The sequence below is a fragment of the Zeus faber genome, assembly GCF_960531495.2.
Source record: "Zeus faber genome assembly, chromosome: 15".
NCBI lineage: Eukaryota > Metazoa > Chordata > Actinopteri > Zeiformes > Zeidae > Zeus > Zeus faber.
This window is the reverse complement of record NC_137194.1, coordinates 27,619,117-27,636,260: the sequence shown is the minus strand read 5'-3', so window position 1 is coordinate 27,636,260 and position 17,144 is coordinate 27,619,117. Positions and strand designations below refer to the sequence as shown.

The following is a 17,144-nucleotide window of genomic DNA, read 5'->3' as shown; positions in this document are numbered from 1 at the left end:
ATCTATCTATCTATCTATCTATCTATCTATCATCCATCCATCTATCTATGTCTATCTCACGTCGTCTCCATCTCCGTTTCGCACAATGTCTCTTGGTATTTCAAACGTAATTTTGTATGTTGTTGTACCCTCTTCCCAAACCTCACTTCTCTCTCTCTCTCTTCTCTCTCTCTCTCTCTCTCGCCTCCTCCCCAGGTTATTCAGCGTGGTGCTGGAGTTGATAACCAAAGATGCAGACGCCAGTGGCCAGACCGGGGGGAAGCCGGGGGGCTTCGACGTCAAGGCTCTCCGGGCGTTCCGTGTCCTCCGCCCCCTCCGCCTCGTCTCTGGAGTCCCCAGTGAGTGGAGGCCCCACATCGACCCCTATGAGACAAATGTTTAATATTTAATATTGTATTATGTCTTTATATTGACAAATGTAACAATCATATCATATATTTTCATCAATATATTGAGTATAGATAGAGATAGACATAGGTGGAATGGGCACCATTGTCCACCGTTGATATGATGATGATCTGTGTTCATAGGTGTCACAGGGTACAGGGGTAGGTAAATGAGACTAAGATGCCCCCCCCCCCCATCTAGGCTGCTATCTATGGAGCATAATGGCAAAAGTGAACCCAGCAACCACTCAAACAAATTTTTTAGGGGTGGAGGATTTTTCTCCCACACCCTCACCTGATAATGAGGATAAAATTGCTGATTTGCTCAATAAACCTGAGGTCTCAAACGTTGTCGTTAGGTGGGATAGGTGGTTTTATGCCAGGTTTGATAATCATTCGTCACTTTGTGCCAAGTACTGGTCTAACAAGAGCTTGAAAATTGTATAAATTACTTTTACTTTAACTTGTGCTGAATGACTTATATGTCGTCACTGTGGAATATAAATATGCTGGAGGGGGCTTTTCGCTCTATTAGCTGTATTTGTGCCTTTTCTTAATACTCTTCTCTTTTTAAGTCGTTTATTCCGATGTGCAGTGTTGCTTTCTGAAATCCTTTCCTTTGAACTCTGAGTGGTACCTCTGTGGCTGCCTGTAGGTTTACAGGTCGTCCTAAACTCCATTATCAAGGCCATGGTTCCGCTGCTCCACATCGCTCTGCTGGTCCTCTTCGTCATCATCATCTACGCCATCATTGGCCTGGAGCTCTTCATCGGCAAGATGCACACCACCTGCTACGTGGTGTCTACAGGTAGGGACATGATGGGAGGACCATGAGGGAAGGAAGGTCTGGGTTTGTTTGAAACAAATCGTGGTGTAACGTTGGGTAGAAACCAGCTGAGAAAACCGCATAGGCCCACAGATGGCGTATTTAAGAGGAATACCCGAGATTAGATGACTGGTATCTGGCTGGAATGTAAACACGCCCTTGCTCTAGCGTACACTCTTGTGTAAGATGATGAAATGAATAGATAATAAGTTCATGTTAATTTTATTTTATTTTAAGCACAGTGAGAATCTTCAGCAGAGTGGTAAGTTTCTCAACAGTAAAGTATTCAGCTAGGTGGTGCTGTAAACAGTTATAACTGATGGGAACCAACATTTTAATAAGACCTGGGTTGGAAAATAGCGAACCAATCCATTTACCCCTGATAGACATGCTCACACACACACACACACACACACACACACACACACACACACACACACACACACACACACACACACACACATATGTGACTTCAAAGCCACCTGGTTTGCGAAAAGCGAGGACTATCGAATAAAATAAACAGCGCATGTGATTTCACTGGGAAGTAAATGACACAGAGAAGTGATGCGTAACATTGTCAGCGGCGACACACTAGGTTAAAGACAGGTTAATTATTTGTCGAGTTGAATTCTCGAGGAGAGAGACGATTAAATTAGCAAAATAAAAGGACAAAAATTGAGAAAGAAAATAACCCAAAAGAGACGATCGCCGATATATTTGTCCAATCCCCCAAGCCTAAGGATAAGTCTGTCAATTCTCTCTCTCCCTCTCTCTCTCCCTCTCTCTCTCTCGTTGTGTTTGTGTGTGTCATGAGCATCATTCATTGAGTGGAAAGGTCTTAACGCAGCTAGATGGAAGCTGGATGTAATCCCTGTGTGTGTTTGTGTGTGTGTGTGTGTGTGTGTGTGTGTGTGTGTGTGTGTGTGTGCGTGCGTGTGCGTGTGTGTGCGCGCGCGCAATAGCAGTAGACTACACATTGCAAGAGGAGTAGTATAAGATGTAAGAGTAATATGTGATGATTGTTTATATTTCCTTCCTCTATCTCGCTCTCCCCAACCTCTCATTTTCCCCCTTTTTTCTGTCTCTCCATCTTTCTCTCCCTCCTGCCCTCTCTCCCCAATCTTGCTCTCTCCTCCTCCCCCCTCTCCTTCTCCCACTGCCCCTTCTACTTATTCTCCATCTTTCTCTCACCCCTTCTCCCCCTCCTTCCCTCTCTCCTTCTCCCACCCTCCATACATCCCTCAAACCCTCTGCCTCCCTCTCTCCCTCCCTAATCATCTTCCTCCCTCCATTCCCCTTTCTCTCCCCCTCCTTCTCCCTCCATCCCTCCATTCATCCCTCGATCACTCTCTCCCTTTCTAATCCTCTTCCTCTCTCCATCCTCTCTCCTCTCCTGCCTCCTGCCCCCCTTTCCGCCGCCTTCTCCCTACCTCCCTTTTTCCACCCCTCTCCCTCCATCCATCCCCCCGCCCCTCCCACCCAGGGGTCCTGGCGGAGGAGGAGCCCACCCCTTGTGCGGTGTCGGGCCACGGTCGCCAGTGTGTTCTGAACGGCACGGTTTGCAGGGACGGCTGGAACGGTCCCAACAACGGCATCACCAACTTCGACAACTTCCTGTTCGCCATGTTGACCGTGTTCCAATGCATCACCATGGAGGGCTGGACCGAGGTGCTGTACTGGGTAAGAGTAAGTTATGTACTGGAACCAGAAGAAGAGACTCCACAAACGGCTCCACATTCCATTTGTTTTGTTATTTTATTTTTCATTGTTTTATTATTTTATTTAATATTTTCAAATTTAGCAACTTGTTCTGTAACTTTTTTTTTTACATATTTTTTACATATATTTTAAACTTTTGACTCGTTTCACATGAACAACTCCACTCTTTTAGTTTTAAAGACCTCATGATATGATATAAATATTTGTACTTAATTCTAGCATACTTAGGTAAACTTACGTTTACAGAATTTATAGCTACTTGATAGAACAAGCCCCGGAGCAGATGCACACAGGTCATGACAGGGCTCCTCTCTCCTGAGTGTGTGTGGGGATGGGGGTTTTACCTGTTGCTTGTTAGACCAGCCAACAGGCAACAGGTATGCAGGTATGATCCTGGGTCCCTAATTAGCTAGACCCAGGACAGGTGTGGCTGCTCAAACCACATCAACCCCACACCACACAGGGTTTTATAATTAAAAAAATAATTCCTTAATAAGGAAAGAGAATAGTTCCATATTCAGATAAAAAACCTACAAACCTGTAAAACCTAATATATAATTAAATTAAAAATGTACTTATTATTAAAATATCCTGATGTGGTGCCTTATCATTTCTTACAGTTGTTTTTCAATGTCTGGATAAATTATAGAGAATGGAAGAAAAGGAAGAAGGTTTCTTGGGAAGAAGAGGTGGAGGAAGTGGAAATATGACCATACTCACATTCTCAAATTAATTTGATAAAATGATTATATATTATAATGACTGTGCCTAGTTATGGCAAGAGGAGAGGAAGAGGAGGAAAGGAGGAAAACATTGTTTTAACATAGGAGAATTGGATGACATTAAAATGTTGCTTGTGTTGGATAATTTTAAACATGTCTGAGGATTGACCTTTTTTTATACATAGTAGGGTTTTAGTGGTATGGTGAACATTTTCAAACAAAACAATTCATTTCTCTAATAGCCTTTCCCATTTCACTGGACAAGTGCAGTTATCCACATTTTTCCCAAAACATTGCATGATCACTCAAGTCCCAAACTACTCCAGATGGCCCTGATTGGTTGGAGCCACCCACAGCTTGTAATCTGCAACATTGCATTGTTTCAGAGTTGACTCAGATCCACCCACATGCTGCTGTTGACAAGACCCTGGATTTATGAAATCAAACCCATCGTGATTCAGAACCTCCCCTCACCTCTTCTCTCTCTCACTCTCTCTCTCTCTCTCTCTCTCTCAATTTCTCTCACACACTCTTTCTCCTTTGCGCTGCTATGTGTTGCCATGGCGATTCCTTTCTGACAAAGGTCTTTAAGTGGTGAAGGTGAACCGACAGGAAATATTTAAACCGGAAATCAAAAGAAATATGGCTGAAAGGATAGATAGATAGATAGATAGACAGATAGATAGATAGATAGATAGATAGATAGATAGATAGATAGATAGATAGATAGATAGATAGATAGATAGATAGATAGATATATAGATAGATAGATAGATAGATAGATAGATAGATAGATAGATAGATAGATAGATAGATAGATAGATAGATAGATAGATAGATAGATAGATTGATAGATAGACAGATAGATAGATAGATAGATAGATAGATTGATAGATAGATAGATAGATAGATAGATTGATAGATAGACAGATAGATAGATAGATAGATAGATAGATAGATAGATAGATAGATAGATAGATAGATAGATAGATAGATAGATAGATAGACAGACAGACAGACAGACAGATAGATAGACAGACAGATAGATAGATAGATAGATAGATAGATAGATAGATAGATAGATAGATAGATAGATAGATTGATAGATAGACAGATAGATAGATAGATAGATAGATAGATAGATAGACAGACAGACAGACAGATAGATAGATAGATAGATAGATAGATAGATAGATAGATAGATAGATAGATAGATAGATAGATAGATAGATAGATAGATAGACAGACAGATAGATAGATAGATAGATAGATAGATAGATAGATAGATAGATAGATAGATAGATAGATAGATAGATTGATAGATAGATAGATTTTCATTTTTGTGATGTGAATAATGAGCTGGTGATCAGCGTTTGGAACCTGGGACATGGAGCTCTAAATCTCAATTTTATCCAATTTATTGAATGTGATCCAATATTGGAGAAGCTGCTTGGATGAAAAATTCAGTCCAAGGCATTTCATTTCCAAGTTTTTTTTCTTCTTTTACATCAATCATTTCTCCAGGTTCAGTCTCTCTTAATCACTATTTGCATCAATTTATTTGAAGGGTGTTCAATTGAGTTTCCCATTATGAGCAATTTTATAAAAAAAAATTCACGAGTGTCATTTAAATAATAAAAACTCTCCCTCCTTTCTTCGGTGTTCACTCTCCTTCTCCTTTGCACTTACTTTTCTTTCCTCCTCTTTTTCCTACACTCCTTTTTCCTCTGTCATCTATTCTTTTTCTGACAGATGAATGATGCAATGGGTTTCGAGTTGCCCTGGGTCTACTTTGTCAGTTTGGTCATTTTTGGATCCTTCTTCGTTCTCAACCTGGTTTTGGGAGTGTTGAGTGGGTAAGTGTGTGTGTGTGTGTGTGTGTGTGTGTGTGTGTTGCGCATAGACTTCTGCTCAAACCCGTCCTCACATTAATGGCCACTGTTAGAGTTATGTCAAGTTTCATAATTATAATAATAAAATACTAATAAAATTATAATTAGAATAATAATAGTATTAATAACAATAATCATATTATTATTTTCATTATTACTACTAATTCTACTACTACTATTACTACTACTACTTCTACTACTACTAGTACTACTACTACTACTACTAATAATAATAATAATAATAATAACAATAAATATAGCTGCAGGCAGCAATATAATCCACGGTCAGTTTATTGGTTTTAGGCATGTGTTACATTTTTTTTGTGTATAATGCAGCGAAATCTACTGAACTTATAAACATAATGTAGTTACGTTCATGTAATTCCACGAATCAAACTTTCATGGCATTACATATGAAGCATTTCCATTTTAACCAGATGGTGACTGACCTTGACGACTGGATTTTTGGACAATGGCTTCTTTATTGTCTTTGATTTTCGGCTATTTTTCGGCATCTGCAACAATAACAAAAACAATTTTTGTAATCACTTTTCATAACAATAACAATAAATACATTTCATTTTACAAATATATAAATACATGTTAGTTGTAATTACTACTTTATTGTATTTTTTAATAATCTACTATTGGAAAATTTTGTTTAATAGATTACTTGTCTATATTACACATACAATACATACAACATTTATGGAACTTTAACATTAATTTGTCATTAGAATTATTGTGGAAGAATTATTCAATACTACAATCACTTTCTGCCTTTTCATCAAAGTTTGTTAAGTTTAGGTGTATGAAAATGTTTATACATGACGTTTATTAAAAAATATATATTTTTTACTTTAAACTAAATATTTTCATTATAACTTACCTTTTTGTACATAAGTACCTCTGGAGTCGATTGACGATAGGTGACATGTCTCGTATACGTCAATAATGACATCTTCATGTAGATTTATGATATCAGTCGAATTTACATAATTAAATTGTAGACTTTTTTCCTCTGATTACATTTTCACATTTTACATTAATTACCATTGCACGGCCTCTATTTTTCCGACCCCTTGCTGGTTCTTGAACGCATCACTCAGTCCCGATGTCGTCATAAGTTTTGTGGATTACTTTTTTTTGTATTTTTCATTAATGTGGCAAAGTAATGTTGACCACGGAGATAAAGTATCAATCGAACAGATCTACTGGCATCGACCAGGTTAGAAGGTACATAAATACACACGTAAATACACACCTCAATCGGAATCTGTACATTTATAGTAAGTAGTATGATGACGTCATCAAGTTTCTTACTGTAAATCTCATCTTGTTCATTTTGATTACGAATACTGACCTGTCAGTTAGGCAGGACCAGCTGAATATTTGGGATCAAAGTTGTTGGATTTTTCACTAATATCTACTGTGTATGTCGATCAATTTGGATGGAATTTAAACCACGAGATCCTTGTGACATACCGATGTCACATCACCTTAACCGTGTTCGTAGATTCTGTCATTATTGTGTTACAGATACTTTTAGCCGGGTTGGACATATCTTTGTGTGAAATGCATTGGACCGCGTCTGTGATATATATCAAATTTTGTCGGTTTTTCGCTAATTTCTGCTATGTGGATCGATTTGGATGAAACTTTAACCACGAGGTGTTTGTTACATACCAGTTCAAAGAGGACGCAACCGTGTTTGTAGGTTCTGCCGATGTTGTGAAAAAAGGAAAAGAAAAAAGCAAACAGGCAAAAGGCATTTAATAAAAATAAGTAACTAATAAGTACTCATTTTCAATGTTGGGGTTTCTGTTTGTTTTTTTTGTGCCTGGTTGATTCACATAATTCTCCTCCTTCATATTCCAGAGAGTTTTCGAAGGAGCGAGAGAAAGCAAAGGCGCGCGGCGACTTCCAGAAGCTGCGTGAGAAGCAGCAACTGGAGGAGGACCTGAAGGGCTACCTGGACTGGATCACGCAGGCCGAGGACATTGACCCCGAGAACGAGGAGGAGGGGGACGAGGAGGGAAAACGCAACCGTGAGTTTCCCCCCCGACCTCTGACTGACGGCTGCTGTTTCTTCTTTTATAGAGCGAGGGGTCGGACGAGAAACAACGCCCCAGTGTTTACATTCACTGTTATGTTGAAATGTGCTTTTGTGGTGTTCAATTCAGTGTATTTGTCTTACTTTTTTATTTCAGTCTACCTAGACAGCCCGTCTGCAGGTGACTTCACATCTATCTTATTTTCAAACAGCTCAACTGCGATTGATTTATTTTTCATATTGTCAATATTTTTTTTATATAAATATATCAAATTTGTGTACATAAAACTTGATATAGAAAGGCATTTTTATACAAATCAGTAAAAATAAGTTACCTTTCGACACTAACACATCAACATCCGAGTAAAACTATTGTTACTATTGTTGTTGTTTATAACAGGTCCAAACATATATTGAGTATGAAGCACATAAACATTGACGTAGTCAAACATTGTGCTTTGTCAAGATGTGAATGGAGTGAAAAGACGTCAAACAAATACACATAAAGGCTGTTTTCTTTTTTCATAGTGAAAGCTGCATTTATTCCTAACACACACACACACACACCCGCACACACACACACACACACACACACACACACACACACACACACACACACACACACACACACACACACACACACACACACACACTAACACACACACACACACACACACACACACACACACACACACACACACACACACACAAAACACACACACCCTTCCTGAAGCACTCACATGGGACTGACAGCAGGATTATCTGTTATGTCACGGCCAGTGGAGCGAGAACTGTGCAGGTTATGGCTCAGAGGAAAATACACAAGGTAGAAAGAACTGATTCCAACATTTTTATTCATCAGTTTTCAATTTCCTACTAACTGTCACAGCCCTGACTTACTTAAAGGGAGATTCCGCTCTGTGTCTTACCTTTATTAGGAGAAAAGGTCATAAATGACTGATTTAAATTATTTCTTAGCCAAATCCCTTTATGTAAGATACATCCCCAAACTACTGTGCAGGCCCTACAACCACATCCCCCATGAGGAGAATATTTTTCTGGATAAAATCTTGATATCTTTCTTTTTTTCATTTCTGGAGCAAGCTAGTCGTTTGATGGCCGAAAATACTCAGAAAACGTTTAATAGGTGTCATTGGGTGTCACATGCTAAAGGCGATTATTTTGGATTCTGCAGGAATTAATGGAGGCGGGATTTTCCATAATTTTTGAAACTATCTTTTGTGAAGTTGAAGAGGTCCAGGATAGAATCATGAGCCACACACTGATGGGATATTAATGTGTCCGATATGTAGAGCGATGCATATGATGCAGTTTTGTCTTCATTTACAGCTCAGGTTGCCACTAATCTGCCCAGCAACAGTGAAATCTGAAAATGAATCTTGAGAAAATGCAGCGTGCAACAAAACGTAGCAGAGAATCACAGGTTTTGCACGAGAATAATCTTAAGCTCCCTAGTGGTTTATTATTTTATCCACCAAATGCCACGAGAGCACTGTCACTCCCCGCAGGATGAGACTAATTGTATAATGTCATTTGTAATTGAATGCCTTTTAGTCTTTTAACTAACTAATTAGCACAGTCAGAAGGTATAACTGAAGGAAAGACAAGACAGCAAGTACAATAATGCCATATGTTGAATTTGCTTTCTGTAAACAATGAAATCAAACAATACTTAGATATACAACTGGACAATAGTCAAACATCTATTTAAGTGCCAGTTTAAATAATAAACAGGGAATTACATGTTATGCAACATCTATATACCCTTTTCCCTTTTGTCTAGGATTGTCTGGTCTGAGACAAAAGAAACAAAAAGTCATTTTGTGTTCGGGTTTGTACGCCAGAACATATAATTTCATTCAAAAATAATATTAATTTGATGTCATTATCGAAATTGCCTTTTGAGTTGTGGTGTTAATAACGGACATCTCTCCTGCTTAATTGTAATTGTTTACAAGCTGTTTTTCGGCATAGTGGCTGCACCAACTTCATTTTAGTTGTGGCAGTGATGTTGGGACATGCTGACATTTCATCCCCAATATGTACAAATAAGTACCTCATGATTTGCATAATCAATTTTTAATCAATTTATTTAGGGTCTCGAACTATCATTGCAGTTTACTCGTGAGGTGTATCCTTTGAGGTATTGTTCATTACTCTGCTGAGGACTTGAGTTGATGTGTTACCATGGAAACACAACGACGATGGTTGTCTGTATGTGTGTGTGTGTGTGTGTGTGTGTGTGTGTGTGTCTAGTCTACACTAGACATACACATTTGCCAAACAGATGAAACAAAATCCCAAACTTGTTACTTTCAATAATATTTTGTCCCCCCCCTGCTATGATGATAAAATGCACTGGGTCCAAGACTCTGAACGTTGAACTAAATTGATGTTTTGAAGAAGATTTTGACACAAACCAAAGTGTCATGAAGTTCACTGCTGGTCTCATCGCTCGGTCAACCGCCTTTCAATCCTTTGAAGCAACATTTATAAAAGATGAACAAATGAAATCCGTAATCGATGATGTTTGATGTCTGTTGGTTTACTTAGAACTCTGATCACTTTGAAAGGAAGCGTGTGTTACTTTGACGACCCAAGTAGCCATTGATTATTGTATACAGACCTTTTAAAATCCTTAATTCAGAGGAGCATACAGATAGTTACACCACGACAAGTTTATATCAGTTCCCACATGGTAGACATCTACTCATCTAGGATGATGCCTCTCAATGTCTCATCGCTCTGCTCTCTGTCCGTCTGTCTGTCCGTCTGTCTTTGTTATCCCTCTCTCTCTCTCTCTCTCTCTCGCTCTCTCTATTTGTTTTTGTCCTCTGTCTCTCTAACTCAGTCTCCTACTATTACAGAGAGAATGGCAGATCAGATTAAATCTATTTGTTTGAAATGGTTTGGTGGATATGTATGGATTTGGACATGGAAGGTGAAGGTATACACAGTGTATATAGATAGTCAGTATATATATATACTATATACATACATATGTCACCTTTCATGTTGGCTGTCATTTGGAGCCCATATGGAGAGCACTGGCTTGCAATGTTTGTGGTTAAATATTTAGATTCAGATCTATTGTGTGTGTGTGTGTGTGTGTGTGTGTGTGTGTGTGTGTGTGTGTGTGTGTGTGTGTGTGTGTGTGTGTGTGTGTGTGTGTGTGTGTGGTTTGTGTAAATACCCACATTCAATAAATTTTAATCTGCTTTAAAGCAGAGATGGCACCAGTCCGATACCCAGTATAGGTATTGTGCCAGTGCCAGCAAAGAATGCTGGGTAGAGGAAAATATTTGGATGTAATAATGCAGTAAAAGAGAGAAGGACCTGCTAGATCGGGCATCGGAGGGGAAGAAAAAGTAAGAATCCGATCCTCTAACAAATGCAGAATAAAATATCACTGAAATACTGTTGTGATACAACGTAAAGAGAAATAAACTCTGTGATGAGAATAGTAGCCGCGACTGGCCTAACGTTACCATGACAACAACATGAAGCAGCAGTGTGTGTGGCCACTGTCTGAGAGGAGGAGAGGGGAGTGAAATATGATGAAATAGTGAAATATAAATGCAAAATGCAAACGCAGCTCGAAACTTTTCAGAAGCAGGAAAAAAACCTCCAGATGGGAGAGCAGAGCTAGCATGGCTCTTCTAAAGCAAAGTGCATCAATTAACATCTCTTTTAAAGTTGTTCAAGAGAAAAACATTGTGCTGGTATCAGAATCTGCAGATCCTTAAGATTTCAGTGTCGTTTGAGTGACTGCACGGTTTGACAGTGTAGAGTAGTGTGTTTGTGTTTGTGTGTGTGTATGTGTGTGTGTGTGTGTGTGTGTGTGTGTGTGTGTGTGTGTGTGTGTGTGTGTGTGCGTGTGCGTGTGCGTGTGCGTGTACAGGACGTGCACGGCTCTGTCCTGCTGCCTCCTCTAACTGCTTCAGTGCCTTGACCAGCTCCTCTCTTCTTCTTCTTCTTCTTCTTCTTCTTCTTCTTCTTCTTCTTCTTCTCCTTCTGCTTCCTCCGTGGCACCGCTCCATCCCTCAATCCGTTAACCTTTCTTTCCTTAATCCTGTTTCAGTTTCCTGCTGTGCCTCGTGGAACAGCAAGCGGCTTCTACTCCTCCTTCCGCGTCTTCTTCTTCCTGTCCTTTGTGTTGACTTAATTTGAGTTCTGCAGAGGTGTCTTCTCCCTCCAACACATGTTTCCATGTACAGAAAACACACACTCGCTGCCTTAAAGTTCCCCAACCATCCAACCAACCATGGGCACCAACCATCCATAATAACATATGTATGAATATAGAATTCCAGAGACTTCCAGAGACCTTAACGCCTTCACCTGGAATCTGCATTCCATTTTAGTCTATTAAATAATCAAGTGCCCTTGAATAATATAAACATTTAAATAACTGGACAAGGAGGCCGAGGCTGTGTTCCCAATGAATCACTAGTTGACATTGTAGGTGGCTCATTAGAGAGTTGCAAAAACAAATTGATAAACTATTCTGTCCACGTCAAAGGACTCCTAGGGGTCTGCCAAGGAGTTGCAAGGGGTCCACAACAAATTTATTATTTTGTAATAATTTTATATATTTTGATTATTTCATGTGTTGTGAGATTTGCACTTTTCGTCAGTATGGTTAATGTTATTTTTTATTTTATTTTTATTTTTATTTTGAACCGGGGGGAGGGAAAAAACTCATTTTTTTTACCTTTTTTGTTTTTTCCCACATTTCTTTACTATGTACAGTAGTAAACAAGTGAGGCGTTTGGAACACAGTGTGTGTATGTTGTATTATAGCTGTGACTGTAGTTTGTACTGTGTTTTCTGCTTCGCCTGCCTTCTGACTCCGACTCCCTCTGCTGTCTGACTCTGTAAACTGCATGTTGTAACTCCAAGGGGTCACGTTGGCCGACCTCACTGAGAAGAAGAGAGGGATGTTTGGCTGGTTCACCCAGTCCACAGAAACACAGGGTAAAGAGAGAGAGAGAGAGAGAGAGAGAGAGAGAGAGAGAGAGAGAGAGAGAGAGAGAGAGAGAGAGAGAGAAAGAAATAGAGAGAGAGAGTTGAACCAAGTGAGCTTGTGAACATGTATAAGTGGGCCCTTCATGGATGAATAGTGTGTGTGTGTGTGTGTGTGTGTGTGTGTGTGTGTGTGTGTGTGTGTGTGTGTGTGTGTGTGTGTGTGTGTGTGTGTGTGTGTGTGTGTGTGTGTGGTTCGCTCCTCATTGCTAATGCATTGCCTTGCTCTTTGTTGCTTGCTGTGTTATGAGTCATCGCCACGTTTGCATCACATCCCAGCATTCTGCCAGAGAATTGGGTTTATCAGAGAAATTAGAAAGTTTTCGCTAGATTTTGTACGTGCATTAAAAAAAAGCTGTTTATGCTAGGCAGCATAAAGCCATAGGAAAAAACATTTTAATTGTATGTAATTTAATTTAATTTAATTGTATTCATTGTATTTCAGTGTATTATTCAGCATTATTCATACCAGCAATCTCATAAAGTCCACGAACAGCAGTGGTTGATATTCACATCCTACACTCAAATAAAAGTAAAAACATTCTTATAAAACAGCACTCAGTGCTAAAAGTGAAAGAACTCCATTGAATATTCCACTCAAGTAAAAATAGACTACTTGAGATTTAGTTAAGTAGCAAAGTAACGATATGAAAAGTGTTTTTTATTAAACACAATGACCTTTTATTCCTAGTTAAGACACAGTTTATCCTTGATAAAATCCTATTGGTTAAACTAATTATAAAAGTTAAATACTCAACCCGGATCTTTTCAAATCATTTGAAAAAACGAGTCGTGCTTTCAGGTATTTGCAAATAAATATAGTAGAATAAAAAGTACTGCTTTGCATTTACATTACCAGAAACCGGATTACTGGAATACTCAAGTTAAAATACAAATACCTGAATAGAGCACGTAAGCACAGTCCTTCATCACCTCCCCTTCCCTGATGAAAAGCAAGACACGGCCTGCTAGTGTCAGTTTGTTGATGGCGACACGTCAACTGGGAATTCATGCAGAACAAATAAAGTTCAACTAAAAATAGGAATCTCACTTCCGATAAAAAGTGTTTATCATGAAGTTGAATAATTACTGTTGAATGAAAATCCAAACATTCCAATGTCTTGGTATTGTTTGGTGTTGGCAGCGTTGACTTTGTTCTGTTTATGAATCTATAAATCCCCGGTGACCGTGTTAAAATGAGATGAATCACCACGCTCTCAGCACAGTTTACTGTAGTGAACATGTGGATATTTGTCCAACCAGACATTGTGGCCAGAAAGGTTTTGATTTGTTGAACTCTGAGAGGTTTTACTGTTTGTAAGACAGCGATAACGGCCAATCTCTGCGTCATCCATTTCAGCCCTGCTGTCGCCGGCCGTCCATCTTTTCTTATTATCACTCTCACTGTTGTTGATTTTCTATGATGTCAACCTGCGTATCCACTGCATCTGGACACGCAGCCCGGGCTGTTTCACTTCAGTCTGGATAAACAGTTCCTCAAAATGCTTTTAATCTCGGAGCTCCAGCACAACCCGACAGGAGCAGCTCTGTGGGTCTGTTTTACCACAGTGACTGTGTGTAAGTCAGTAGTAGTTCCATTGTGTACACACCCTACAGTTGAACAGCCAAAGCATCAGTTAAACAAAACAAGAAGTGAGATCTGTTGTTCCTCCAGAAGAGAGGGACAGGGGAGTCTACACTTCGTCTACTCTACATCTACTCTACTCTTCCTCTACTACCTCTACTCTACATCTACTCTACCTCTACTCTACATCTATTCTACTCTTCCTCTACTCTACCTCTACTCTACATCTACTCTACATCTAGTCCAACTCTACTCTACTCTTCCTCCACTCTACCTCTACTCTGCATCTAGTCTACCTCTACGCTACATCTATTTTCCTCTACTCTACCTATATTCTACATCTATGCTACATCTACTCTACATCTACTCTAGCTCTTCTCTACATCAACTCTACATCTATGCTACATCTACTCGACATCTACTCTACATCTACTCTACTCTTCTTCTACTCTTCCTTTACTCCACATCTACTCTACTCTTCCTCTACTGACTCTACCTTTCGCTACTCCATCTCTACATCTACTCTACTATTACTCTATGCTTCCCCTACTCTCCCTCTACTCTATATCCACTCTACCCTTCCTCTACATCTACTCTACCTCTCCATATACTCTACTATTCCTCTTCACTACTCTGCCTCTACTATTATTCTGCTCTTCCTCGATTCTACCTCCACTCTGCCTCTTCATTACTTCGCTTTACTCTACCTCTACTCTACATCCACTCTACATCTACTTTTCCTCTACTCTACATCTATTCTACTCTTCCTCTACTCTACCTTTATTCTACATCTACACTACATCTACTCTACCTCTACTCTACATCTACTCTAGATCTACTCTACCTCTACTCTTCCTCTACTCTACCTCTACTCTACCTCTACTCTACCTCTAACCTACATCTGTTCTACACTTCCTCTACTCCACCTCTACTCTACATCTACTCTACATCTACTCTACATCTAGTCCAACTCTACTCTACTCTTCCTCCACTCTACCTCTACTCTACATCTAGTCCACCTCTACTCTACCTCTACTCTACATCGCCTCTACCTCTGCTCTATATCTATTTTCCTCTACTCTACCTATATTCTACATCTATGCTACATCTACTCTACATCTACTCTAGCTCTTCTCTACATCAACTCTACATCTATGCTACATCTACTCGACATCTACTCGACATCTACTCTACATCTACTCTACTCTTCTTCTACTCTTCCTTTACTCCACATCTACTCTACTCTTCCTCTACTGACTCTACCTTTCTCTACTCCATCTCTACATCTACTCTACTATTACTCTATGCTTCCCTTACTCTCCCTCTACCCTATATCCACTCTACATCTACTTTTCCTCTACTCTACATCTATTCTACTCTTCCTCTACTCTACCTTTATTCTACATCTACACTACATCTACTCTACCTCTACTCTACATCTACTCTAGATCTACTCTACCTCTACTCTTCCTCTACTCTACCTCTACTCTACCTCTACTCTACCTCTAACCTACATCTGTTCTACACTTCCTCTACTCCACCTCTACTCTACATCTACTCTACATCTACTCTACATCTAGTCCAACTCTACTCTACTCTTCCTCCACTCTACCTCTACTCTACATCTAGTCCACCTCTACTCTACCTCTACTCTACATCGCCTCTACCTCTGCTCTATATCTATTTTCCTCTACTCTACCTATATTCTACATCTATGCTACATCTACTCTACATCTACTCTAGCTCTTCTCTACATCAACTCTACATCTATGCTACATCTACTCGACATCTACTCGACATCTACTCTACATCTACTCTACTCTTCTTCTACTCTTCCTTTACTCCACATCTACTCTACTCTTCCTCTACTGACTCTACCTTTCTCTACTCCATCTCTACATCTACTCTACTATTACTCTATGCTTCCCTTACTCTCCCTCTACCCTATATCCACTCTACCCTTCCTCTACATCTACTCTACCTCTCCATATACTCTACTATTCCTCTTCACTACTCTGCCTCTATCTATCTATCTATCTGCCTCATCTATTCTACTCTTCCTCTACTCTACCTTTATTCTACATCTACGCTACATCTACTCTACCTCTACTCTACATCTACTCTACATCTACTCTACCTCTACTCTTCCTCTACTCTACCTCTACTCTACATCTACTCTTCCTCTACTCTACATCTATTCTACTCTTCCTCTACTCTACCTCTATTCTACATCTATGCTCCATCTACTTTACCGTGACTCTACTTCTGCTCTTCTCTTCCTCTACTCTACCTCTACTCTACATCAACTCTACATCTACTTTATATCTATGCTGCATTTACTCTACATCTACTATACATCTATTCTACTCTTCCTCTACTCTACCCTACTCTAAAGTAGATGAAGAGTAGAGGTGGAGTAGATGTAGAGTAGTCTACATCTACTCCACCTCTACTCTTCATCTACTTTACCTCTACTCTACATCTGCTTTACCTCTACTCTATATCTATTCTACTCTTCCACTACTCTACCTGTATTCTACATCTACGCTGCATCTACTCTACCTCTACTCTACATCTATTTTCCTCTACTCTGCCTGTATTCTACATCTATGCCACATGTAGTCTACATCTACTCTACCTCTACTCTACATCTATTCTACTTTTCCTTTACTACCCCTACTCTACAGCTACTCTTCCTCTACTCTACATCTATTCTACTCTTCCTCTACTCTACCTCTATTCTACATCTATGCTCCATCTACTTTACCATGACTCTACTTCCACTCGTCTCTTCCTCTGCTCTACCTCTACTCTACATCAACTTTACATCTACTCTACATCTACTCTACATCTACTCTACATCTACTCTACATGTATTCTAGATCTGCTCTCTACATAACATCTAGTCAACCTCC

General features: G+C 39.5%; 1 protein-coding gene across 1 annotated transcript in view; it reads left to right on the top strand.

Moving 5' to 3' along the window:
* Window positions 1-17,144, top strand: part of cacna1db (calcium channel, voltage-dependent, L type, alpha 1D subunit, b) — a gene marked incomplete at both ends in the record, with an annotated part of 115,923 nt that overhangs the window by 42,137 nt on the left and 56,642 nt on the right. The window contains 6 exons of the mRNA XM_080015348.1: window positions 196-338; window positions 1,042-1,194; window positions 2,696-2,892; window positions 5,406-5,509; window positions 7,424-7,593; window positions 12,522-12,596. Coding sequence (XP_079871474.1) covers window positions 196-338; window positions 1,042-1,194; window positions 2,696-2,892; window positions 5,406-5,509; window positions 7,424-7,593; window positions 12,522-12,596 — 842 coding nt within the window. The remainder of the gene's footprint in view (window positions 1-195; window positions 339-1,041; window positions 1,195-2,695; window positions 2,893-5,405; window positions 5,510-7,423; window positions 7,594-12,521; window positions 12,597-17,144) is intronic.